At 42.0% G+C, this 26,933-nt stretch overlaps 1 protein-coding gene across 7 annotated transcripts in view; it reads left to right on the forward strand.

The window, feature by feature from the left end:
- Positions 1–26,933, forward strand: part of DIS3L2 (DIS3 like 3'-5' exoribonuclease 2) — a 280,596-nt gene that overhangs the window by 92,990 nt on the left and 160,673 nt on the right. For all 7 annotated transcript variants that reach the window (XM_053919206.2, XM_053919207.2, XM_024564295.4 and 4 more), the window contains 2 exons: positions 13,220–13,320; positions 15,041–15,288. In XM_053919206.2, the coding sequence (XP_053775181.1) occupies positions 13,220–13,320; positions 15,041–15,288 (349 nt within the window). The remainder of the gene's footprint in view (positions 1–13,219; positions 13,321–15,040; positions 15,289–26,933) is intronic.

Genomic DNA, 26,933 nt, shown 5'->3' on the forward strand with positions numbered 1-26,933 from the left:
CTGTGCAAATTCCTCCAGTCTTAAAATGCCAACTGTCTTTTTACATGTATATTAATTATCTATGGTTGTGCCACAGGTGTAGTGGTTTAAAACAACATATTTGTTGTCTTGCATTTTCTGTGTGTTAGTGTAATGTAATAAGAAATATGTATTTGGCTTCTGCCTCCAGTTCCTGACACAGAGCTCCTGAAACCTTGTAATTTCCTGAGTGATAGGAGTGATAGGAGCATCTTTTGTTCTAACATTTGGTCTTTGACCCTGATTCCTGACACAGAGTTCCTAAAACCCTTCTTATTTCCTGAGTGATAGGTGCATCTATTGTTCTACCAGGCAACTCATGGTGGACTCCTAGACAGCCTCAGGATAGAGGCTGGTCACCTGAAAGACCAAGCCATGATTAGAAGCTGGAAATTCTCAGCCTCAGCCTCCATTTTCCAGGGAGGGGAGAAGGGCTGGAGATGGAGTTAGTAACTGGTCATGGCTACATGATGACATTGGTCATGCCTGTATGATTTCATTAAAATACCGGAGCTCTGGGGACTGGAGAGCTTGTGGGTTGGCGGATTCATCCACGCGCTGGGAGGGTGGTACACCTCTGCCCACAGGGACAGAAGCTCCTGTGCTCAGGATCCTCGAAGACCTCGACCTGAGTATTTCTTCATCTAGCTGTTCATCTGTCTTTTATCATGTCCTTTGTAAAATCAGTAAATATAAGTTATGTGTTGGCTGAGTTCTGTGAGCTATTGCAGAGTTATTGGACCTGAGGAGGGGGTCATAGGAACCCCACCCCAATTTGTAGCCAACTCAGAAGTCTGGGTAACCTAGAAACCCATTACTTGCATTTGGTGTCTGAAGGTGGGGGCAGGGTTGTGGGACTAAGCCCTTTACCTGTGGGGCTGTGCTAACCCTGAGTATTCAGTGTCAGAATTGAGTTGGTTGTAGGACACCAGGTGGGGCCTGAAGAGAAGGGGAAGAGAATGGGAAAACCCATACATATGGTGTCCAAAGTGTTGTGAGCAGAGGAAGGAAACAAAGTTTCCCTTTAGTCCGCATCAGCTGGGTTCTCTGCTTCAAGGTTTCTCACAAGGCTGCAAATAAGGTGTTGTTCATCTGAAGGTTTGAATTGGGAAGGATCTGCCTCTAAGATTATGTGGTTGCGGGCCAGACTTAATTCTTTATTGGCTTTTGGATGGAGGACCTCACTTCCTTGCTGGCTGTGGGGCCGAGGCCCATGTGCTCCTTGCTGCCTGGGCCACCCTCTGGTGGCAGCTGGCTTCGTCATATCCAGGAAAGGACAGCATCTGCTATGCAGGCTGAAGTTCCAGTCTTAATGCACCTAATCCTGGGAATGACGTCCATCATCTTTTCCATATTCAGTTGATTAGAAGCAAGACACTTGAAGGGAGGTGATTATACAAGGGTGTGAGGACTCGGAAGTGTGGGGATCATTTAGGGCCATCTTAGAGTCTGCTCACCCCAAGGTGTTTTCCCCACAAGCCTTTACCAACTTCTTTCAACTAAAAGTGTGATCTGTCCTTTCTGTGGCTCTTAATAGGTACTTTTTTTTCTCTCCTGGTTTTAGGATTTCTTTTTATTTTTTTGGATATATTTATTGATTATGCTATTACAGTTGTCCCATTTCCCCCACTTCACTCAACTCCATCCTGCCCACCCTCTCCCTCCCACATTCCCCCCCTATAGTTCATGTCCATGGGTCATACTTATAAGTTCTTTGGCTTCTACATTTCCTACACTATTCTTACCCTCCCCCTGTCTATTTTCCACCTATCATCTATGCTACTTATTCTCTGTACCTTTCCCCCCTCTCCCCCTCCCACTCCCCTATTGATAACCCTCCATGTGAGCTCCATTTCTGTGGTTCTGTTCCTGTTCTAGTTGTTTGCTTAGTTTTCTTTTGTTTTGGTTTTAGGTGTGGTCGTTAATAACTGTGAGTTTGCTGTCATTTTTACTGTTCCTATTTTTGATCTTCTTTTTCTTAGGTAACTCCCTTTAACATTTCATATAATAATGGCTTGGTGATGATAAACTCCTTTAACTCGACCTTACCTGAGAAGCACTTTATCTGCCCTTCCATTCTAAATGATAGCTTTGCTGGATACAGTAATCTTGGATGTAGGTCCTTGCCTTTCATGACTTGGAATACTTCTTGCCAGCCCCTTCTTGCCTGTAAGGTCTCTTTGGAAAAATCAGCTGACAGTCTTATGGGAAGTCCTTTGTAGGTAACTGTGTCCTTTTCTCTTGCTGCTTCTAAGATTCTCTCCTTATTTTTAATCTTGGGTAATGTAATTATGATGTGCCTTGGTGTATTCCTCCTTGGGTCCAGCTTCTTTGGGACTCTCTGAGCTTCCTGGACTTCCTGGAAGTCTATTTCCCTTGCCAGAGAAGTTCTCCTTCATTATTTGTTCAAATAAGTTTTCAATTTTTTGTTCTTGCTCTTCTCTTTCTGACACCCCTATAATTCGGATGTTGGAACGTTTCAAGATGTCCTGGAGGTTCCTAAGCCTGTCCCCATTTTTCCAAATTCTTGTTTCTTCATTCTTTTCTGGTTGGATGTTTCTTTCTTCCTTCTGGTCCACACTGTTGATTTGAGTCCCAGTTTCCTTCTCATCACTATTGGTTCCCTGTACATTTTCCTTTGTTTCTCTTATCATAGCCTTCATTTTTTCATCTAGTTTTCGACCAAATTCAACCAATTCTGTGAGCTTCTTGTTTACCAGTGTTTTGAACTGTGCATCTGATAGGTTGGCTATCTGTTCGCTGCTTAGTTGAATTATTTCTGGAGCTTTGAAGTGTTCTGTCATTTGGGCCATTTTTTTTTTTTTGTCTTGGTGTGTCTGTTACTTAAAAGGGCGGAGCCTTAGGTGTTGTTGGGGTGGGGCGGGGTGATGCTGGTTGCTGTGCTGTTACGCTGTACATGGGGGAGGGGCTGAGAGGGAGTAATGGTGCTTGCTCCACTCTCTGCCAGATTTCAGTCACTCCCTCCGCTACCCACAATCAAATTGGGCCCCTCTGGTGCTGGCTCCCGAGTAAGTGGGCTTGTGCACACCTTAGGCCCCTGTGGGTCTCTCCAACGACCTCTCCTGTGAGGCTGGGAGTCTCTCCTGCTGCCGCCTCAACCCCCACCGGTGTTTTCAATCAGAGGTTTGAGGCTTTATTTCCCCGAGCTGGAGCCCTAGGTTACGTGGTCTGCCTTGCTCCCAGCAATTCGTCCAGGTTTATCTGTGCGCGAGTGTGGGGCCGAGCGGTACAATCCACCGCTCTGCCTGCCCCGTTCTCCGCCACTCTGAGTCCGGCCCTCTGGGTTTATCTGTGCAAATGTGGGGCCTCAGGGTCTGCTAGTGCTCGGACTGCCTGCCCCGTTCGTCCCACACTCCGCCAGTCTTGGTCCCGCCATGGCCACACGAGTCCTCTCCGCCCTGGTGCCCGTCTCCACCCCTCCTACCTGTCTGGATGTATGTTTCTTTTTTATCTATTTGGTGTCGGACTTCCTTGCCATTCGATTTTCTGTCAGCTGTGGTTGTGCGAGGAGGGGCAGTGTGTCTACATATGCCGCCATCTTGGTTCTCTGGTCGGTACTTTTTTTTTCCACTTTATATCCTATGACTGATATTATCATTGAATATTTTTTATTTTCCTCATATAACTTCTTGCTTATCTTTCATCCACTTGCAACTTCCAGAACAGAGTCTTGTTTGTATTCGCAAAAGACTTCCCTTTCTTGAAACTAAAGAAGGACAACTCTAGTCACTCTCCTGATTAACACCTGAGTCCTTTTTCTCCACCACAGCCACAAAAGATCCATTATAAAACCTTCAGATTTGCCAATTTGGCATCAAAAGCAGTGACTCATCCATGTCTATATAACCTGGGTGGAGTGGTTTGCCTTGTCTGATTTGCATGTAGAGCTAGACTCGTTACCTTATTAAGGAAAAGCAATTTTCCATCAAAGATGCTTTGAACATGAGCTGTGTTGTATCAGTGCATTGTTCTGTTTCCTAGGGGGCCTGTGGACCTTAGAAGTGATTCAGTCAATAAAAATCAACTTCTTTAAACTCTTTGTTTTTTTGTATGATCACGATCACTGTGTGGTCCTGCTATGATTAGGTGGCAGCAAATGAATTGATAAGGAGGACCAGCTCTTAGAGAAGTGGTGTTTTCATATTTCTTCCTTTTACCCAGGCAGTGGGCTGGATCTAATTATCCCTGTTGATGTTCAGTATGATGAAGTATCGCATGTGCTGTAAGAGCCTTGCAATACAGAAGAGATATAATGCATGTTTAGTATATGGGAGATCGCAGGCTCAAAACACGGCAGAACCCTTCTAGTCTAGCTTCACAAGCTTTGAGGCTGTTCTTAACTCTGCGGTAGCTTAGCACCTTTTTCATTTTTATAGTTTTGATGAATAACTAGTTCTTAGGAGGCAGGTAAAGAAACACCAGTTTGATTTTAGTAAACACCATTTCTGGTGTTGTAAGATGTGATGCTTGGCTTTTTTTAAGTAGAACTCATGGAGTTGAATTTGGAGGAATCATTCATTTGTTGGGAAAGCTGCAGAATCAGTAAGTTAAAGCTGGAGATGAGAGCACGTAAGTGTGTGTGCCTACATTTTGGGTCTTTTGGGAGCCATGATGCTAAAAGCCAATTAAAGTTTTAGTAGAGAGAAATTTAAAAGTGGTTTCTCCTGGGCGAGAGAAAGCTTTGGAGCAGAGAGTGCTCCGAGAGAAGCAGGAGGGTGTTAATGATGCACTTAATACAGTTAACAGCTGGGGACAGGAATCAGTGCAAAGCGCCCTCCAAGAAGACGACCCTGTGGGGCACTCAGGCCCGGGCCTGTAAGCTGCGCCATCCAGGTCTCAGCTCCCACTTAGGAACTGAAGGCATCTGCATGGTCAGCCTGATGAGAGGGTGACTGAGTCCTGCCACAAGAGTGCCTCCCTCCTTAATCTCTCATCGCTCTGTAAGTGTGAACAGTGCAGATAATTGAGTAGTAAAGGGAACTTTCTCCTTTCAATGCTTGAATATTAGTTTTCATTCCTTTGTTCATCCTGTTACTCTTAATATGTTAAGTTCTTTCCCCCCAGTCTCTACACATTTGTCCACTCAGGTAATGTTATCATCTTAATTCATATTCCCAATCTACAAGATGTAGAATCATGTCTCCAGTTTGGTTAGAGGACATCATCATGCTTATATTTCACTGTCACCCCAAATTTGAAATGTACCCCAGAGTCGATTGGCTTCTCCTAGTGCCTCATCACTCAGGCACTCTAAAATCATGTTTAGGTCTCTCGTAGGTTCTTTTCCATTCTCATGTCCATCCATCCCGTTCAGATCTTCAAGGTTGAGTGCCATCATGGGAAGAGGATGAGGTGTTGGCATTCATGAGATTCTGGTTTGAATCCTGTCCTTGTCATTTTCTAGCTGGTAACCATAGGCAAGCATGCTATTTGACCTTTGTGACCCTCATTTCCCTTATCTCTAAAATTGGCATGATACTCTGCCTCCTTTTTTGGATTATTGGAGAATATTAAATGTAGTACTGTATGTAAATCACATAACTGTGCTTGGCATGTTCAGCTGCTGTTCTGAGTTGCTATTTGCATTTGATGCTCACCTGGAATTGCGGAACCCAGTTCTGAATGTAGTGTGTATCCTCCGCCTCCCCTAGCACTTTCTGACAGCTGAGTTTGGCTTCTGTGTTTCAGAGAAAATGACAGCTGCCTCCTTGTGCCCCCTCAGCTTTCGGCCACCAGACTTAAAAATGGCTCGTGTCTAGACTTGTCCCCTTTTTTTTTGTCCCCTTGTGTTTACTTTGATACAATGAAGTTGGCCTCTTTCTGTTCTTCTGCCTGAAGTTAATCCTTTCCCCTGGGTTCTGGATCCCATCCCTTCCTGCCCAGGGACCTCTCCCTTTCCTAATTGTGTCCTCTGTGACCACACCTTCTTTAGTGATTCCTTCCCATCAGCAATGAACCATGTCCAAGCCTCCCTTATCTTAAAAAAAGTAAAATAATAGAAACCTTGTCTCTCTCCCTCTAGAGCTACCACCCTGTATTATTCCACTCCTTCACAGCCAGACTTCCGGAGCCTAGTTCATGCCCTCTTCTCTGCAGTCCACCTCCCTCTCATTCCCCATGCACATCATTCTGACTTCACTTCATTACTTTTTTCAAAATCAGTCTAGTAGGGTCACCTGTTAACTTGTTGCTAAGGCCACGCTGCTGACCATGCTTTTTCCTATTGAATCACTTGCTTTTCTTTGCTTCTCTGATCCCACATTAGCCTAATTTTTCTCCTACCTTTCTGGCCACGCCTCAGTCTCCTTTCAGACTTTTCAACTTGTGCTTTCTTAAATGTTGTTGTTCCTTACGGTTGAATGCTAGGCTTGCTGCTTTTCTAATTCTGAACCATCTCTGAGGGGCCAGTTCACTTACTCACCTGCCCTCTGTACACAGATGACGCCTTCATTTCCGTCTCCAACACTTCACACTCATTAAGTCCCAACTGAACTTACATCCTATCCCCATTCCCAGGTGATGATGCTGCTGGTCAGGGAACAGCTCTGAGAATTTCAGTTATGAGGAAATGAGGCGGTTTTTCCCATTGCTTACTGTATACCCTGTATAACCTCTGCCACCTCCAGTTCCCCTATAGCATCTAAGCAATTGTGTCAGTTTTGCCACTGGTCTGGTTTATTGCAACCTGCTGATTGGTCTTTCTGCCTCTAGTTTCCCTTCTCCTAAATCTGTTCCCCATACAACAACCAGTGTGAGTTTCTTACAGCATAAATTGTGTTAGTCTCCTGCCTACTTTCTTCTGTACCTCTCCATTGCCTTTGGGATAAATCCAGGCTTTGTATGTTGACCTGGTCTCTGCCTATCTAGATAGTGCCATTTCTTGCCTCTTCTTCAGACAGAATGTACCAGCCATACAAAAAGGTATGCACAATTTAAGTATATATATTACATAGCAGTTATTGAGTGCTTACAGTGTTCTAGCCACTGTAGCACTTCAATACATATTAATTTTATTTGATCTTCCTGTTAACCCTGTAAATGGGTTACATTTTACAGATGATGAAATGTGACCCATTTTATATTACAGCCATTGCTCTGTACTCCAGTCCTGTTCAGTTGTGCTGAGGGTAACGGGGTTGGATTCACTCAAAATTTGCTGCAAGAGCTAATAACAACGGCATTAATAACATCTAACAATTTTTGGTCATGTACTTTGTGCCAGAGCCTTACAGGTAAACAGGACTCATGTAAATTGTTCCTGATTCTCAAAGGAGGAAATTCAGAGGGAAGGAATAACTGGTTCAAAGCCACATAATTTTGAATTTAGGTCTTGTTACTCTGAAGCTTATTCTTTTATTGTAACTTACTCTATTATCTCTATGGGTACACACTGTGAAATTAGGTAAGAGCTATTTGTCACTTGGCATCTTCTAAAATTTAAAGTCCTTCAGTGTCTGCCTATAACTGAAGTATAAAATTGTCAGCAACACTCCCATCCTTACTGGAACCCCCCAGCGTGCACCTGTCTTCCCTCCAGATCTCATCCTGCCAAGGCAGGAAGAGTTTGGATTTGGAGTCACACTGGGTTGTGACTGCCCTCTACTAACCATATTCCTGGATGAGCCCTGGGATGAATTACTTTACTGCTTCGATCTGCTGATTGCTATTCTCTAAAAATCAGAATAGTAATACTTCCCTCATGGGGTTGTTGAGAAAAATAAATGTGAGAATACCTGCCTCTTCTCTCCATCTTTTGTGCTTCTGCCTTAATGTAGCATTGGCACTGTCATCATAGCTTCCTTATTACTGTTTCCCTGTTGTGTTTCCTGTCCAGATCCCTAGTGCCCCTCTCCTGACCTCGCCCCATCACTGCTCCCTAACTGTGCTCTGCACTGCCACCTGAAAAACATTTCTCAAATACAAAAACAAAAGTCCTAGGAACTTTCTTGTAATAGTAATGGTGGGCTGTTATTCAGACACACACCTTCCCAATGAAACAACCCAAAATTGCTGGATAAAGTAAAAAAAACCAAACACAGCAACCACCTAAACCCTTCTTTTTAAAGCATCTCAGAGCTGACAGGCATTACCAGGTTAAAATTGGAATGGGGAACCCAGGCAACATTGCAGGATTGACCAGCAGTTATAGGGAACACAAATAAAGCCCAGACTCCTCACGTGAAGCTGGGACTCTAAATGGCTGTATTCCATCAGGGTGAGGGCAGACCTGGGACGTTCCAGCTGTGGCTGGAATTGTAGCCCAAATTCACCCATGGAATCTTAAGTCTGGAATGGGTTTAAGGGCTGGTAGTATTTTCAGGTATCTGGCAAGATCAAGTGGGCGTTCTTTCAAAAGGAAAATTTTCTTAACCTAGGCTTCAAATTATTAAGTGACCAGCACCTAAGGAAACTGTATTTCAAGGACGAGAAGCATCAGCAACCACAAACAACAGAAACAGCCTTTTATAAACATCATCAGATACTGGAATCATCGCCATCTGTAAAACTGTGTTTTAAGGAATAAAAGATAATCTTGAAGGTATCTGCAAAGGAAACTGTGGAATGTGACATAGCAAACTGGAAAAAGAATGAAATGAAACTTCTAGAAATAAACATAACTAATGAAATGAAAAACTCAGTGAGTGAGGAAAAGTATGTATTTGAGTTTAAAGAAAAAAACCTCAGTGGATGGATTTAAGAGAAGATTGGATAAAGCTGAAGAGAAAACAAATGGGAAGACATAGAGAAAAATTTATCTGGGAAGACAAATAGAAACCACAGAGAGAGAATGGAGAACATCTAAGTTTAATTAGAGTCACAGAAAGAGATGAGAAAAGGAGATGAGCAAAGGTGAAATTTGAAGTTAACAGCTGAGGTTTTCCATAGCAGTTGAGGTACCAAACTACAGATTTATGAAGACTAGTGATTGCAAGTAGAATTGTTTTTTAAAAAACCCAAACTTAGATATATCAAGGTGAAACTACAGAAAACCATCAACACCACGTACTTTCACTGTTTGTTGTCACCTTTGCTTCATTTCTAGCACATGAGCTCTCTGAGGACAGAGACAGTGTCATTTGCAGTGCCTGCCACTCCATCAATATTCAGGACCTGTACTGGGTTATGTCCAGCATCTCAGGGGATCCCCGTCACCATTTATACAGAATCTTGATGTAGGTTTTCATGGCTCTTCCCATCATGCTCTGATTCTTGCTTGTGTGGAGAACAGGTCACCATGGTCAGCACCAGGATCTCTGCATGTAGTTGTTGACTGGCTCTGTCCACTCCTCCTGTTTACTTGGTGAAACAGTGATGACAGTACCCACCCTACCCGTGGTGCGGAGTTGCGGCCTTGACCACGTGAAGTAATGCATGGGAGCACACTGTGGAAACTCTCTGGCACCATGCAGTTTTATTGGCTTTATTTCAGAGAGAGAGGCTTGTTTGGGTGGGGACTTTGTGAAGAAGGGGACTCGTTAGTGCCCATGCCTTGGCCCTGGTGGGCGCTAGACATGAGGCCCTACAACAATCATTGACACTCACTGTGCCTGGCAGACCTGCAGCGTAGCAAGTGGCTATAACATGAATGTCACCTGCCCCTGTGAGGACTTGTGTTGTCATCTCTATGTTTCACTGGAGAGAGGGGCCCATAAAATAAGTTTTCCTGGTTGGTTGATTTTGAGAGATCTGAAGGGAAATGTTTTCATTTATGCAAAACAATTGCAGTTTTCATTGAATTTCTCTGGAAATTGTAAATTTCTGTGGCTCCTGAATCAGAGATGAAAAAAGCTTAGATTTATCAGGGTTTGTCACTCTTTTAATTGGATGGAATGAAACACCCTTTTGCCCAATTCCTTTTCTCTCCATATTGCCCCCACTTAGCATCACAGCTAATCATAAAAGAAGAAAATTGATGATGAGGCAGTAACTAGATTCACTGGCACAGGACCCATCCCACCTCTCTGTCAGCCTTGCTGTTCTCCCCGTCCTGGGACCTGCCCACCTGTCAGTAGCTACAGTAAATCTCTTACTATTCCTTTACCGTGTCGGGCCCTTTTACAGCTCTGGGCCTTTGCACGAGCGCTGGCCTTTACCTGAAATGCCCTTCAACTTCCCCATCTTTCTTCATAACATCTATACATCACTCAGACCCCAAGTCACTTCCCTCAGCGAAGTTTTTTTACTTCCTCCCCAGTGACAGTGACGGCACTTTACTTCTTACTTGAGCACATAGCAGTGGAAGAGCTTCGTGAACTTAGTACAGCAGACGTGGGTTTGAATCTCTTCCCTGCAGCCTGGGCAGGAAAGAATTAATAAATATGGAAGTTCTCAGCACAAACATTGTGTTTAAAGCCACAGCCCAGATCTCTCTTTTTGAGTTCCAGACCTTCATTTTGAATTGTCTCCCAACATTATCACTTGAAGGTTTCACAGTTGGCCTCTCAAATAGAGCCACCTCTGAAATAGAACTCTTGATTTTCACCTTATTCTTTAGTCTTTCCTGTGCCAATAATGATGCCTCCTTCATCAACCTAGCTGCAGAGGCTGGAAAGCTGGAAATAAGCCTAAGCTCTCATATCAAATTACCACCAAAGTCTATTAGATCAACTCCAAAATAGGTCCTAAACTGATCCTTTCAATTCCATCTCCAATGCTTGCATGTAGGCACTATCCCCCATGTCTGGACTACTGCAGGTATGAGCCTGCTCAAATCTCACCTTGGGCAGTGTCATTTTCTTGCACAAATTTCTTAGCAAGCTTCCCTTTGTGTTTAGGTTTAAATTCAGGACTCTTAAGTCCTAGAAGGTTCCACCTGATTTGACTCCATGTACCTCTTATTCTCATCTCTTGTCATGCACGTTTTTGCTCACTGTGCTCCAGCCACGTGCTCTTCTTTTCCTTAATTGTGACAAGAACTTCCCACCTCTGCCTCTTCCCTAGTGACATCTCCCCCGCTTTGGTTCCCTTCCTCATTCCTATGCACACCATCTTCGTGGTCTCAGCTGCAGGTCACTTCCACACAGGGCCTCTCCTCTTCTTCCAAAGGGACTTTTCCTTCCTATCATTCATCACAACTTACAACTTTATTGAGTGATTATTTATTGAATTTCACTCCCACATTAAGGTATATGCTCTATAAGGTCTGGGGCTGTATTTCTTTTATTCACCACTGAATCCTCAGTGCCCAGTGCTCAATCAACACACATGGAGTACGTGAATAAATAAGTGATCTTGTGATTAAACAATGCAGTAGATTCTCTCATTAAGTTGGCAACTTTGCTCTTCATTGTGGTGAGATGTAGTTGTGGGAAACCTATTAAGGTGATTCACCTTTCTAACCTGGCATTGTGTTTCTTCATATTTATTGAACACATCTGTGATGCTCACCCACAGGGCTGAAAACTTAGTTTAATTTGTTAATTTATTAGCCATATTTCTGCCAGCATATTCTTATGAAGATAGAACATGAAAAGGTCATGTTCAGGTGTGATATCGGAACGTCATGACGGGGCCCACTGCTGTGGCTTGCCCTCTTTCTTTGGATACAGCCTGGCATCACCTTTGGAATTAAAGACTTGCTTTTTGTTGGGGTGGAATTTAAAGCAACAGTCATAAGACGGAGCCATCAGTGACTCACAGAAAGCTGTATGCCCAGGATTTGGGGTAACTGTGACAAAATCCTCACTACCCTGTGCCAGCTCTTGGACTGAGAGCTCAGATATTAGATATCTAGGTAGGGTGTGCTTGTTCACGGTAGTTCCAGGCTTCTAATCTTTCCCAAATTGATACCTTGTTCTGCAGAACACTGGCAAGATATGTTATGGAACAAATCAACAACTTGTGTGGTTCTTTTTCTCCCGAAGAGTATAAGAGATGTTGTTCTGGAAGTAATCAATGATTTTGAAGTTCTGAACTATGTTCTAAGATAAAAGATGAACTTACTGATGAACTCACTGTTCATCAATAAAAGAGGGATGTTGTCCCTCTTTTACTGATGAACAGGGCAATCAACAATGGGAAAGTTTTTGTTTGTTTTTTCATTTTGGAAAACAGACTTTTGCTTTCAGTGGGCATGATGGTAGGTGTATTTCAGCATAGATGGAAAAGCATACTGTTGGCCATTCTTAAGCCCCAGCAGGTCAGATCATGTCAGTGTTTCCAGAGGATGCCCACAATGGTAAAAGCTGGCTTTAAGCTGAGGCCTTGCTGAGAGGCAGCTGGTTCTGAAAAGGATTTATTTATTTTAGTCTTGGTAATGTCTAAATGATGATAAACACAAGTTTCTCTGAGCTCTCTGGAGCAGGTCCCACATGAATTGGTCGTGACCCTTAGAATCCAGAAACTCCAGTATAATTGGCTAAGAATATTTTGTGGTGTGGTGGAACTCTAATGTAACACATGAAAATACAAATTATTAAGTGTTCAAAAGTGTGTAATTTGCTGCTTTTGTTCATGAGTGGTTTTAATACTTCTGGTACAGAGCCTAACTCCCTTTACTGGGGAGATGTGGTTTCAGTTTCTAGGGTGAATGTGCATTTTATAAGTTTTTTTTAAAGAAAGGAAATTAAACATTAGAAGACTGTAAGTGCTTTATTCTTTATATAATGTCACTAAGAAAGCCAGGAAAATCAGGGTTGGCATTTTTATTTATTTATTTAATAAATATAATCTATTTTCCACCATTTTGTTTGTTATGGCTGATACCAAAGTCCTTTTAAAAGTTAACATTTATTTTGATTTTGTTTTACTTCAGCAGATGTGCATAGTAAATTAACCTATTGCTATTGTTCATTGTAGGCAGGGACAGTATTTACTATCTAGTTATTTTGGCATTTTGACATATAGGCATTTGAGTTTAATTCAAGCTAGTTTGATGCCGTCCACATGCGTGATGCTTAGCATGTGAGTAATGTTAAATTGGTACAGTGTGGCCTGCTGAGTGTGAGCATTAATACAAGTTGGTGATGTGATTGACCTTAGCCAAGTCACCGGACCACTGGGGGCCTGGGTTCCCATTTCTATATGGTGAAGAGTTTGGGGGTAAAAATGGTATCCAATAATTCTTGTAGTTCTGAATTTAAAAATCCCATGAGTCTTTATGACTAACAGATTATGCCTAATGGATATGCGTGTAACTGATTTCTCCCCTTCTCTCTTTTTCTTTCTGTTTTTAATTAAGGAAAAGAGGATGCTGGTGTACCAGTTACAAAAGACGAGAGCACCTCCATGACACAGGACACAAGCACTGTACCAGAGAAGTCTCTGCAAAGATCAGCAAAGGTCATTGCCTACAGATTTTCTCCATTTGTCCAAATGGCTATCAACTGAGCTGCCTGTCAGAGGTCTCTCATGCAACCCTTAGGACTGTAGTTGGTCAGCTAATCAGAATAGTCAGTGGAAGCAGGGTATCATAAAAAGAGATTTTTTTAATGACTCTAAACATACAGATATGTCTTCATTTGCCTGTCTTTGGATGAAGGGCAAGGCATTTTCTTTGTGTGGGGGTATGTTTATGGAAGTTCTGCATTAGTTTTTCTGTTTAAACCACACTTGTAATGTGGCATGTATGATTTCCAGTTTGGGTTATTTAGAGTGGAGTGAGAATTTAGGCATTGGTGAAACAGTATTAATGTTGAGTCTACTAGATTTTTATAGTTTTTGACTCCATTGGTTTTTTATTGTTGTCATGCCCAAATCCAATTCACAAGTAAGCTTTGAAGAAATCTTTCTTAGTTTTTCCAAAGTATTTAATTTAGTTATCACAGAAACAAAGACAATTGCTTTTGTATCCTGTTGTTTTGCATGATTCAGTTTTATTTTTTAATTACATATACTAGTGCCATAGCCAGATATGGGATCAAACACAGCTGACTCCATCTAAACAGCTCATGGTGGAGGAAGTGTGCACAGGCGAAGAATGAGGCCGCATGATGGCACGAGGCTCCCACTGCCTGTGAAGCGCTGGCAGCGTGTTTACCCAGGGTGTGCGGTTTTGCCACTCCGTCTAGCGAGTGGGTCAGGAGAGGATCTCTTGTGTAGTGACATGAGGGATTTCTAAGTTACATTGCATACATGTTACCTGCCATTGCCCATCCAGTTACCTAGATCTTTATTTTAATAGATATTTTGAATACTAACCATAAGCCAGGCAGCATGCTAGGCGTGGAAGATTATAATGAATGGAAAGACCGTGGGCTAGATCTGGCTCACAGACTTGTGTTTTGTTTGACCTGTCAGTATTTAAAAATTTTGACTTGGTAGCTTACATTAAAAAAAAAATGGAGTGTTCACATAAAAAAAAATCAGACTTCTGGCGTCTCCTGACAAAACAAAACATCCGGCAACACTGGGCCGCATTCTGAAATGACTTTAAGTCAGAGCTCAGTAGAGGCAACCCTCTGGAGACGGAACTTGTAATTTGCTACTGCTCTCCAACTGTGCCTTCTTTCTGGCTGGTTTTTCTTTTTCTTTTTTCTTTTGGATAGTTTCTTAATGAATTCAATCTAAAATTACAAGGCCAAACAGCACTTGTATGTGAAACCTACGCTGTGGGAAAGCCATTTCTATGACGACTCACATAGGAATCACAAGTGATGTCAAGCTGCTTTATTCACTTCTTATGCTGTCAAATGTTAAGACAAGAAGCAAGGACTTCTGGTTCAGAGATGCCATAGATTTGTTTCTCCTTGCTCTTCCCTACTAAGTACAAGTATAAACCCCGAAAAATAACAAGAAACAACCAAAGGAGAATTCTGAAAAGGGAAATGAGGAAGGCAACCTATTATAGTTAGGGTCTCCTAACAGTATAGCAGCAGGGGACTTCACAGTCCCCTCACCAATGCAAATATCAATAACTTAGTCACACAGTTTCACTAAGAGGCACTTCATATGGACCTAGAAAACTGAGGGACCCAGCTAGTAGACCAAACAATTTCCTGCTGACTTGTACCCAGTCCTGTGTGTGGATAAATAGCACTAAGTATATCTTTGTTGTTTGCAGGTGGTTTACATCGTGGAGAAAAAGCATTCCCGAGCAGCAACTGGCTTCCTCAAACTGCTGACTGATAAGAACAGTGAACTGTTTAGGAAATATGCCCTGTTTTCGCCCTCAGACCACCGAGTGCCTAGAATATACGTGCCTCTCAAGGACTGTCCTCAAGAATTTGTGACTCGGCCTAAAGATTATGCCAACACACTATTCATCTGCCGCATCGTGGACTGGAAGGAGGACAGCAATTTTGCCCTGGGGTAGGTGAGCTCTGGCAAGAAAACCACAGATCTCACGCGGAACTTGGTTTAGGAGGCCTTTCAGTAACCTTTTTTAAAAAATTGTGATTTCTTTATTAAAGCATGGGTACTTAACATATTTTGGTCCTGGTTCTTAAGAAATAGACCTTAGCTATCACCTCAAGTGGTCACCTCGAATTGCCAGGCAGTCACCTTTTTGATTTGTTTTTATTTTTTTAAAAAGATTTTATTTATTTATTTTCAGAGAGAGGAAGGGAAGGAGAAAGAGAAGGAAACATCAATGTGTGGTTGCCTCTCACGTGGCCCCTATTGGGGACCTGGTTCGCTACACAGGCATGTGCCCTGACTGGGAATAAACACGGCAACCCTTTAATTCTCAGGCCCACACTCAGTCCCTTGAGTTACACTGGCCAGGGCTGATTTTTTTTTTAATTTATTTTTTATTGTTATTCAATTACAGTTGTATGCCTTTTCTCCCCTTCCCTCCCCCCACCCCAGCTGAACCCACCTCCCTCCCCCACCCCCATCATCCCCCCCGATTTTGTCCATGTGTCCTTTATAATAGTTCTGCAATCCCCGTGATTTTGTTTTTTGACATAAAATATAAGCACGTTGTTTTTTGTTTTTGTTTTTTTTAATCCCCATCCAAGGGCATGCTTATTGATTTTTAGAGAGAGGAAGGGAGGAAGAGAAACAGCAATGTGAGAGAGAAACATCAGTCAGTTGTCTCTCATATGCACCCCAGCTGGGGACCAAACCTGCAACCCAGGCTTGTGCGTTAATCAGGAATTGAACCAGCGGCCTTTCAATTTCAGGAACAACACTCCAACCAACTGAGCTGCACCAGCCAGGGCCAGCACATTCTGACCTTCTATACATGTCCTCTTCTGTCATGAATCCTGGCTTGTTACCTGTGAGCTGTGAAGAATTCATTGCATTAAATAATCAGAGCCCCCTTTCAGACACTAGGGTTAAGATACACAACTTCTAGGCAGGGGACCCCAATCTCCCATGCTTTAAATATCAGTAAGAAGGTGTGTTTGAATGATGTGCTTTTCTGGTACTGATTTTCAGAAGTTTCACTTATGGCAGTAATTGTAAGCAGGAAAAGGGTACCATATTTTTTATGGAAGCTGTCAGAAAACAGTCTAACGCAATGTAGATTACGTAGGCACAGAGCATCACGGATAGCCACTTTATTCTGATCTGAAAAACGGCTGGACCCAGCTGTTTGATCAAATGCTGTGCCTGTTTTCTTTTGACAGTTGGTATTCGTTTGGAAAGAAAAGCAATCTTAAGTTTTAACTAAATCTTTAGCTCTTTATCATTGATGGTGTCTAGTTTATGCTTCACAAGAAATGAAAATAAAAGCATACCAGCTAGAAAAAAGTTTGTTCTAACACTTTTTGTCCATTTAGGTGACTTGCTTGTTGGCCCTGTGCAGGATGGAGCCTCCTGGGAACGCTCTGTGGTTGCAAGCGCCAGCACTGGGCAGAGGGCCGTCATGCGCTGATTTGATCAGGCTCACTCTGTGCTTAGACCGTTGTGCCTCGTGAAGTGAGCCGAACCGAGTCAGATCTGTGTGCCCCACCCAGTGCCATCTAAGAAACACTGCCCTGTGCCGCTCTTTCGGTGACAGGAAGGTCGGTGTGGCTTATGGGATCTCAGAGCCACTCAGGAACAGTCGCACTTTCTTTTTTGCTCGCAAGTGGTGTGATTGCATTGTCATCACTTTTAAGCCGAACTCATTATCCAAAAGTGACGTCAACTCCTTGAGCCCTAAATAGTCCTTCTCAGAGGCTTGCCAATTTCTCACCATCAACTCAAAAAGCCTGATAGTGGCAGTGCCACCTGGCCTCTGTTGATTGCGGCCACCACACTCTGCTTGGCAGTGAAAAGGGAATACTTTCACGTCATGGCAGGAAATCCCGCCTAGTCTTTTATCTGACTTTCTGTCTTATCCATTGTGTGTACTTGACTGGACTTCTTCCTTAGTTTTCAAGTTCTAAGGGTGTAGTCAGGAAATCTTCCGGGTGTGAGTTTCTCTTAGTGCTCCAATGACCTCGCAGGTTTTTTTTTTTTTAACAGCTGAGCCATTACTTCATCAAAAACTCTTTTTCTTATAAGTAAAGTATGATAATATTTGAAAAAAGAGTCAGACTTTTGAAGCAGTAAGGACATTTGCAGAATCTAAATAAAGAATATTTAAAAATAATAACCATATGACAATTATGTACTTTTAAAAACAAGAACATTTGAAGATTCTCAGACAAAAAACTACGATAACTCCTGTACCTCCTTATTGTAAAGACATTAAAAATGATCTTTTATGGAAATATGCCTTTAAAAATCTTTGTGAAAAATAGAAAATTTATCTTAAGTAAAATGTGGCAGGTTTTCATGATGTAGTTCTCAGATGACGTCTGTCTCATGAGGGGTGCAGGCTGCAGCTGCTGAGCACGTTGGTGGTCACCTTGCCATTTGGTTCTGGCTATCAGTTACTGATCTTTAGGAACTGAGGTCACCGTTTCCCAGTCGGAACATGCTGTGCTGGGGCTGCCTGGGTCTCCTCTCTTGTCTCTGCCAGACTCTGACCAGGAGCGGGAAGGTAGTGCTTGTTGTGGGTGTGAATGTGTGTGATTAGCTTCTGCAGAATTTATGCCTAAAAACAGTTTGGCCAAAGAGCCCTTCTTCTGAATTTGTTCCCTGCCCCTACATTCTACTACTACTACACTAATTATTCAAGTCCAGAATCATTTACTTCTATAGTTAAATTCAGTTCGTGAAGCAAGTGTTGATCAACTATGTGTAAGGCACAGTGCTATATTATATGAGAAATGGAATGGTACACAGCTATGGTTTCTTTATTCAAAGAAATTGTAGTCTAGTGCGGAAGGACTTGTACATAAACGTCACGGGATTAATTTAATTCTAAGAAATGGAATCCTACTTGAGCTGACTTAAATACAAGTGGTGATTAACCAGGCCAAGGAGTAGGGGCAGGTCTCATGAGGATCTCAGAACTAACAAGGTGGCAGCTTCTTTCTCAACCACCCTGACGAGTGCAGCCACCACGGGGTATCATTTCTCTACCCCTTTCTGCACACGAGCTGTACTGTTCTCTTCACAGTGGCCACCTACCTGCTGAATAGCCTACACAGCCCCCAAATGGCGCTGCTGGTCCTCTGAAGGTCATGTACTGAAGTGTAGATCACAATACAGAATTCCTAGGGTAGAAAATCTTACCGATCTAGGTTGAGACAATATTTGCCCTGGTCAGTAGTTTTCACTAGAGGTAGGGGTCCAGTGTCCCATGCCCAGGTAGCAGGAACTGTGGGGCTCAGCTCTCTGTGAAGGAGTGTGGGTAAAGCAGACAGATTGAATTCAGGCCTGTGTCTTTGAGCTCTCATTATAGTATGAAGCAGAATATTTTAAGTTCTTCCATAGGAACGAAGTAATTTTCTGGAAGTCTAGAGGAGGTGGATGAAGAGAGAAATCCAGGGTTGTTTCTTGGAGAATGGAAGCCTCTTGGATAACAGCTCACGCACTGGGAGTCCAGAGTAGATGGGAGGGGACACGACCAGAAGCAAGCAGTTATGAGAGGCTACTGCGGTAAGAGAAGATGGGGAGAACCTGCAGGTGGGGAGCTTCAGTGAGGGAAGCAAAAAAAAAAGGCAAGGACTCAGGGGAGATGAAGAAGGTCAGTTCTCCCAGGCATGATGACCGATTACAAATGGGGCATGAAGGAGGAGGACAGACTCTTGGATGAACTTCCCAGCTTCCGACTTGGGTGATTGGGTGGGTGGTGATGGCACTTGATCAGGGTTCTCTGAGAGCAGCCTCGGCTCCCGCCATCCCTCCACTCAGGCCTCACAGCTTGTGTCCCAGGGCTGAGTGTTCATAGCTGCAGGCTTCTGCACACCGCACTCCCTGTCCCAGCAGTGGCTTTCTCCTCTGCCCAGAGTTTGTTTAGTGAAGTACTCAACTTTGAAACTTCCGTCACTTGTTCAGTCGAAAATTGTTTTTTGATTCTGAAGTCCTCCCTCGTAGGTGCTTTTTATAGTTTCTAATAATTCCATTCTTGTAGTTCTCATCTGTTTGTATTGTAATTGCTTATGTAAGTTGTTTTCTTGGCTGTGAGCTCCTTTAGGATAGGATACTCAGTGTTTGCTGGCTGGTCAGATGGGTAGATGAAAATGATTTGATGGTCCCCAATGTGGACTAGGAAGATGCCGTACGATGAATCAAGCTAGAAAATACAGGAGAAGGTGTTTGGAACAGAGAATGGTGAGAACCGAGGCTCTATGATTCTAAAATCAACACTTGGTAACAACATACAGCCAGTGTATAAACTCAGGTGGAGAACCACTAATTTAGAATCTTTAACAAAAAGTTTAAATAGAACATAGACATTATACAATGTATAGTTTCAGTAGCTTTGGAAGGAGACTTAAGGAGGCCACCACTGTTGGTACCCTCTTTGGTGTAAGCACTGCTTCTCTGTACCCCCAGTGGCACCCCAGTGCCTCTGGTTAAAGAAGCCCCAAGTTTATTACAGTACCGGAAACCTCTAGTTATTAGAAAAGCGATTTTTCATCTTGTTCTTAGAATTTTCATGAGAGATCTCAGTTGAGCCTTGGACACCCCTCTACGCTGCCTCCACCACCTTTTCATGGGTCTCCACCCTGTATTGTTATCAGAAACCTAAAGGTAATAGTTCTTAGTGAGACCTGGCTGGCTTTTAGGGATCACTGCTTTTTATTATGCATCCCAGCATATGCTGTACTTTCTGTATTTAGTATCTATAGTCCAGGATATTTAAAAAGCCACGTTGACTTCCTTGCTGAGGTGATTTGTAATTATATAATCTAATTTACAGTTCTAAGAGTTTCCCAACCCTTTTAAATCATCTTTCCCTCTAGACACTCTTGCAGTAGAATTCATGCTTACATTTTCTCAGAACTTTGTGAAATCTGTTGTCCTAAAGTCTAGAGTTTACAGTCCCAGACTTCCCTTCCAGGATGTCATAAGCATGGAGATATCATTCTGGTCTCTTTCTCCTAGATTTGTCGTGGTTTCTTTTTCTTGCATATTTAAGGATAAATCTTGAAGAAGATTGAAAAGTTTTACAGCAGCTACTGTGGGGAACATAACTGTGTTTCTTGGCAACACTGAAGACTGCACTGAAGATTTACCACATGAATTGACCTAGAGCAAGTTGACATATTTATATTATTTGTTTAATGTTATTTTCTCTAGCAAACTTTGGTAGCTTTAAGGGATGGGGAGGAGGGAAAATGAATAGGTAGGTCAGTGCAGACGTAGCAAGGTTGAGAAAGTTTTGGTTGAATGTGGGATTGTGTAGGCTTAATGGGAGGCTGTTGAAATAAGAAATAGGGAATTGGTCACGGTACCGCTCATTTTAGTGAGAGTGAAGGACAGCCGGTTCTGTTGTAGAGCGCGACTGGGCAAGGTGAAGGAGAGGTTCAATCTGAGGGAAGTTCAGATTGATATGTGTGTGGTGGAGGAGGAAGTGGCAGGTGGAGGGATCGCGTCTGGTATTTCCTTTATCTCCCAGTTTTGTACCCACAAGGTCTTAGTTACTAGGTAATCAGAACTATTTGTTGACTGATGGAAGCCCATACTTTTACTATTCCATTCAGTTTTGAAAGACACTGACTTTCTAATGAGGTAGATATGGGTTGGGAGGTGGTCATTAAATTACCTTAAATTGTATTTAGTAGAAAAATGAAAGAGTAACCAGGTTGGTAGAAAAAAACAAATAGGAGAAATTAGTTCGTTTCATTGAGGCATAGCCTACAATATTAGCAAATTGAAAAATAGCTCTATCCAGTTTTTCTTCTTGTGCAAAAGGACTATTTCACCGTTTTAAGAGTATGTTCTTCCTTATCTGAAGACTTCTGAGGAAGAGGCTGTTATGTAATCCTATGAACTTGCATTACCAAACTTAGACTTGGTAAGTCCTTTGCGGGGGGGGGGGGGGGGGGGGGTATGGCTCTTACCTGGCTGATGGACAAAAAGGGCATTCGGTGGAGGAGGGGGCTGTTTTTTGTGACTGTTGGGCTCCACCTGGTGGCCTGTAAGGATCAACTTTGGAGAAAGGTTCTTCGCCATTGAGAGCATCCTGGTCAAAGCAGAACAAATGTGAAAGGAATGGAGGACAATGGGCGTGATCCAGGCTGTGGGTAGTTACCAGTTTGTTCTTTTCCTCGCACTGTGTGTAATCCTTAACATGCCTTTTGTGGTTGTCAGCTTCAGCCACAATTTCTAGTGCACCTTTTTTTTATCTTTCTGTTTTTACTTTAATTAGTATTTATTTTATGCCGAATTTACTCCCAGGCCATCAGTTTTTGTTTCTTCAGTTTCTCCTGGGATATCTTTTTCTTCCGTGCAGCCTCCTCTTGGCTGGTTTAAGAACAAGCTGCTCGTTTTCAGTGGGATCATCTCCATGTGGCAGGGAGAGCTCGAGTGTGGGTTAACCTGCCATGAGCTCTGTAAGTTCTACACTGCATCTTGGGAGCCTTGTTCACCTGGATGGGCTCAATGACCAGAGAACTACACCTTCACCCTTCAGATCAGCATTACTTACTCTCTGCGTTTTTAAGCATGTGCAGCAAAAACTCAGCACTCTTTTTGGGCCCCCAGCCCTGTGTCCAACCCCACGGTTTGACCTGGGCACACCTACCAACTCCACTCCTGTAATGACAGAATGGAACCCATTGTTTCTGCAAGGTGACATCTTTCAGATACTTGGTGGCTTTTGGATGCATATACTCTTGATGTCCTGGGCAGTTTCATGAGTGTTCTTAAAGTGAACACAAAGATTTGAACCTCTTGATTTGCATGATTTTGTGGGGTTTTCTGGGTCCAGGGAGTAGCAAACCATTTTCAGATATCATTCTAAAGTCACTCATAATCATTGCTCTGTAAAACATTTAACACCACTTCTAGGTGTTCCCTTTCAATCTTATCATGAATGTTTTGGCATAGTTACATTATGCTATACCTACATACATTTTATTTTTTCATTTTATGTCATAGTCATTTTTTATGTTGCTATATCTTCAAAATTATCTTTCTAAAATGCACAGTAATCAGTTGAACAAATACACCGTAATTTTGTTTATCATTTACCTATTTTGGAAATCTAGATGATTTCTTTCTTTTACTTCTCAGTTATTTTTTTACTTCTATGTCTCAGTTTTTAAAAAAATAAACTTTATTTTTTACAACAGTTTCAGATTTACAGAAAAATTGTCAAGATAGTACAGCGTTCTCATATACCCTTGTATGTACTTTCTCTATTATTTACATATTAGTATGATAAAATTTTTAAAAGATTTTATTTATTTATTTTTAGAGAGAGGGGAAGGGAGGGAGAAAGAGAGGAAGAACAACATCAATGTGTGGTTGCCTCTCAAGTGCCCCCTACTGGGGACCTGGCCTGCAACCCAGGCATGTGCCCTGACTGGGAATTGAACTGGTGACCCTTTGGTTCACAGGCCAGTGCTCAATCCACTGAGCCACACCAGCCGGGGCTAGTATGGTAAATTTATTTGTTATAATTTATGACCCAATGCTCCTAAGGTCCATACGTTTATTCAGAAATCCTTGATTTTTGAAAATATCAATTTATTTTTTCCCTATTCTAGGCTCCCATCTAGGATATCTATGCATTACATTCAGTTATCATGTCTCCTTAGGGTTTCTCTTGGCTGTAGAGTTTCTAAGTCATTTCTGAAGGACAGTTTTAAGGCTGAGTAGGCTGAAGTGTGGTTTTTAAGAGAGTGGGCCAGAAGTTCTGATACAGTATGGAAGTATATTGTCCTAAGCAGACAATGAATAGAAGACAGAATGTACTTTGAAAGCTAAAATATTTGAACTATGACACATAAAAGGGAACGTTACTTTCAGTATTCATTTAAAATAAAATTTACGCTGAAATTAAAATATAAAAACACACCCTTTTGTTAGACAAATATGCAATATATACCAGTTACCTAGTAGATTCTGCTTTTGTTTAGACCCTCAAGATGGTCTGGTTTTCAGGGTGATGGCAGAATTTATGAGTAAGTAGACAGCATAGGATTCTCTGGGGCATCGAGGCCCAAAAGCATGAGCTTTTTCAGCATGCTGACCTGTTAGATTTTTATCTCCTACAAGCTGCCCAGTCTGTGCTGCTATCAAATAGATCTCCAGTGAAAATCTGTAATAAATGTATTTAAGTAAGATACTCAAGAAATGTTGTCTGGAACTTAATAAAAAATAAATGTTAATTACTGCTAATAGAAACTTGGAGTCATTGATCACATTGGAAGCCATAATGGAAATGTATTTTGTCTTTGTCGGCCAAGTTGTAATTTCAGTGAACAAATCAAGCTTTTTGGGACTCAGAATATAATGTGGTGAAAGACTTTTGCCAGAACACAAAGCACCAATAAAATTACATAAAATAAAAGGCCAATTTCTTTTTCTTTAAATTTCAGTAGAGCTCCAGTGACTGGTATGACTTGTTTTGATAATTAATCTTAGGTCCATCTTCACCTGCTTCCATTTGTCCTCCATTCTTTTCACCTGCCCACCCCCAGAAGCAATCCAGTACTCAGCCCCAGTCTTCTTTTGGGAGAGATTTGTCCATTTTTGGTAGGCCATGGTTCTTCATCTAGTGCGCAGGTGGCAAACACAAGGCCCATGGGCCGAATCCGGCCCTCCACCTTGCTTTATCTGGCCCGGCACCTTGTTCCTACCCTGCAGCAGCACTGAGCTCTCACTTACCTGTTAAGGAGTAGTTACGTTTATACAGTCCTAAAATTATATTCGGTCCTTTGAAGGCAACCCCGAGGCTCATGTGGCCCCCAGTGAAAATGAGTTTGACACCCCTGATCTAGTAGTTTTTTTCTGAAAAGATTTGCGAGAACTCTGTTCCCTGAGTTCTTGTATTTAGAAATTTTTATCTTTGAAATCACTAGTGGTGATTTTCAGTGGTGATTTTCTGCATTAGTTTCTCTGAAACATGGTATACCCTTTCTGTCTGTAAAATTTCTTTTATTTCAGGAAAGTTGTCTTAAGTGGTATCTTGGAAAATGTTTTCTATTCCATATACCACATTTTGCCATGTATAGTGCACACCCATTTTTTTCATATTATACACGGGATTATTAACCCATGGCATGTAATCATTTTACCCATGTGTAATGCACATCCTTATTTTCCCTCAAAAAGTTGGGCAAAACAGTGCACATTATACATGGCAAAATATGGGTATCTATTTTCATCCTTCAGGAACATCAGTTATGCCAATGTTGGAGCTGCTTCATCTGCCTTTCGTATCTGTTTTCTCTGTAGTCTTTTTCTTTAAATCTCTGTACATTTCAATTTCATTTTCCTCGCTTCTCTCAAGCTTTTTCTCTGTGATTTTTTTTTCCCCAAATAGTGTCATTTCTTCATTAGTTACCTCCAGTATCACCTGCATATCTGTGATGGTTATATTTTTCCTTTCTACTTATTTCCTAGGTCTAAAATACTAGTTTTTATTTCCTTTTGTGAAATCTATTTATTGCTTTGAGCTCTTACCTTATAGCAGCGATATTTTCATTAGTTTCTGAGTTCTTGTGAATATTTTCTTTCAAGGTAGTGATTTTTATGACCATGTACTTGAGTATGTGGTCCTTTTACTATTTCTTTTGCTTCTCCTGTTCTTCCTTTTTACATGTAATATTTCTTTTTAATGGAACAGCTGGGATGGCTTGGCTCCTCCTTCTTTCATCCTTAAATAATGAGTTCTTTTTGGATGTTAGTAGTATATTTTAAAAGTTGGGCATTATGAGATGTCTTCTGCTTACATGTTTAGGCCCTTTTCTACTCCAGGCATATGATAACCATTTTTGACCATTTCAGCCTTACCCGGTAAAAGTAGGATGGCCATTGTGTTTTAAGTCTGCCTCACAAAACCTGTTACCGAGGTCATTCCGCCCCACAGTAGAAGTCTTTTGCTGAGCATTCTCGTGGAATACAAATAGTGATGCTCTGGGCTCAGGGCTCATTTCAGTTGGCGCATATGTCCACAGGTCTCTTCCCCAGGTGTCCTCATCACCAGTCCTCCAATATCACTTCTTTCAGGTCCTTATCCATCTGGCTAAACGTGTAGCAAGTGCCCATCAGGCTGTCTTTGCTCAGCCAAAGTAGACCGTGGCTATATTGTTTGACGTTCTGTTGCAGGGAGAAGTTTCAGCTGTAGTCTTCAGAGACCTTTTCAGAGAGTCTTTTCAGAGATGTTTTTCAGAGACCACCCTTAGAATAGGTATCATATTATCACAGCTCCCTTATGACTTGTGACAGTGGAAGGTCGGCTGGCAATAGCCATCCTCCTGTGTAATACCGTGTGTGTATATAAGTCTTGTTCTCTGAGTGTAGCTCTTTCTAATTAGTACTTCCCAACACTTTTTGCCTAAAATAAAAAGCTTAGTAAGACCCTGACTTCTATGATGTAATGATTTATCACCCTTTGAATTTTTTTTTGTCTTATCCTCTAAGAGATTCAAAGTATCTTTTTGATATACATAGGAAGTCCCTGAGTTTCCCTGTTAGCCTGGAATCAAGAATTTAGAGAGAGTGAGCATGTAATCCTTTGTTTCCACCCCCTTTTCAGGTTCTCCAAGATTTACTATTTCTGTGAACTCTTTGTGATCTTTCCAATAAATTCCTTTTCCAATCAGAATTAGCTTCTTGTGCTTGCAACTAAGAACCTAGACAGTTAAAGACATTAATTCTAGGAGATGGATGTAGAAAACAGAACCTCAGGAACCTGTGAAAATAATAAATAGTTTCAGATGGGTTGGAGGTAACTCAGGTTTTATGACTCAGTAATTTTCAGAATGCTAATGAATTTCCAAAATGTCCCTTAAACTTCAGAGACAGTGACAACAGATTCCCCAAATTCTCAGTGGGAACTTTATTTAGGGAACACAGGTAATAAATAACATAGTAATTTTGAAAATTAATGAGACCAGATTCTTTAACTGTCTGGATTCCTGGTACAAACGAAAGAAACCAACTCTGGCTGGAAAGGAATTTATTAGAAGGATATTGAAGGGCTCACAGAAACAGCTAAGAGTCTTGAACGCCCTGAGAAAATCTTGGGTGGGAACCAAGGCAGATTTGTAGAGGCAAGAGCAAGAAGTCCAGCCAGTGTCTTTTTATCAAGATTAGTTTGGCCATGATGCCAACAGTTCTGATCACTGCCCTTGAAGGACAGCATTGCCACCAGACACTGCTACGCCACTGCTGTCACTAGCCTCGAATGAATCCTAAGCACCTCTTTTTGTCTTTGTGTTTTCTCTTCACATTCAAAGTGTTGAGTTGAGTCAGAGTCCAAATCATACACAGAGTGCTGGCTACAGGTTTTCACAGAATGAGAGAGGTCTTCTATACAGGGAGTCCAGGCATTATGAGGGAGGCTGGCTACTTCCGTAGTGGGACTGGTCGACCTTTGGCCCGTTTGCATGCAGTGTGGAAGTCATCCTTTCCGGTCTGCATGCCTTTTCTTTCTTTTTCTTGCTCGCTGGCATTCACTAGGACCGCCAATACCATGTTTAGTAGTGGTGGTGAGAGTGAACAGCCTTGTC

This window comes from Desmodus rotundus, chromosome 2, assembly GCF_022682495.2.
Source record: "Desmodus rotundus isolate HL8 chromosome 2, HLdesRot8A.1, whole genome shotgun sequence".
In the NCBI taxonomy this organism is placed as follows: Eukaryota; Metazoa; Chordata; class Mammalia; order Chiroptera; family Phyllostomidae; genus Desmodus; species Desmodus rotundus.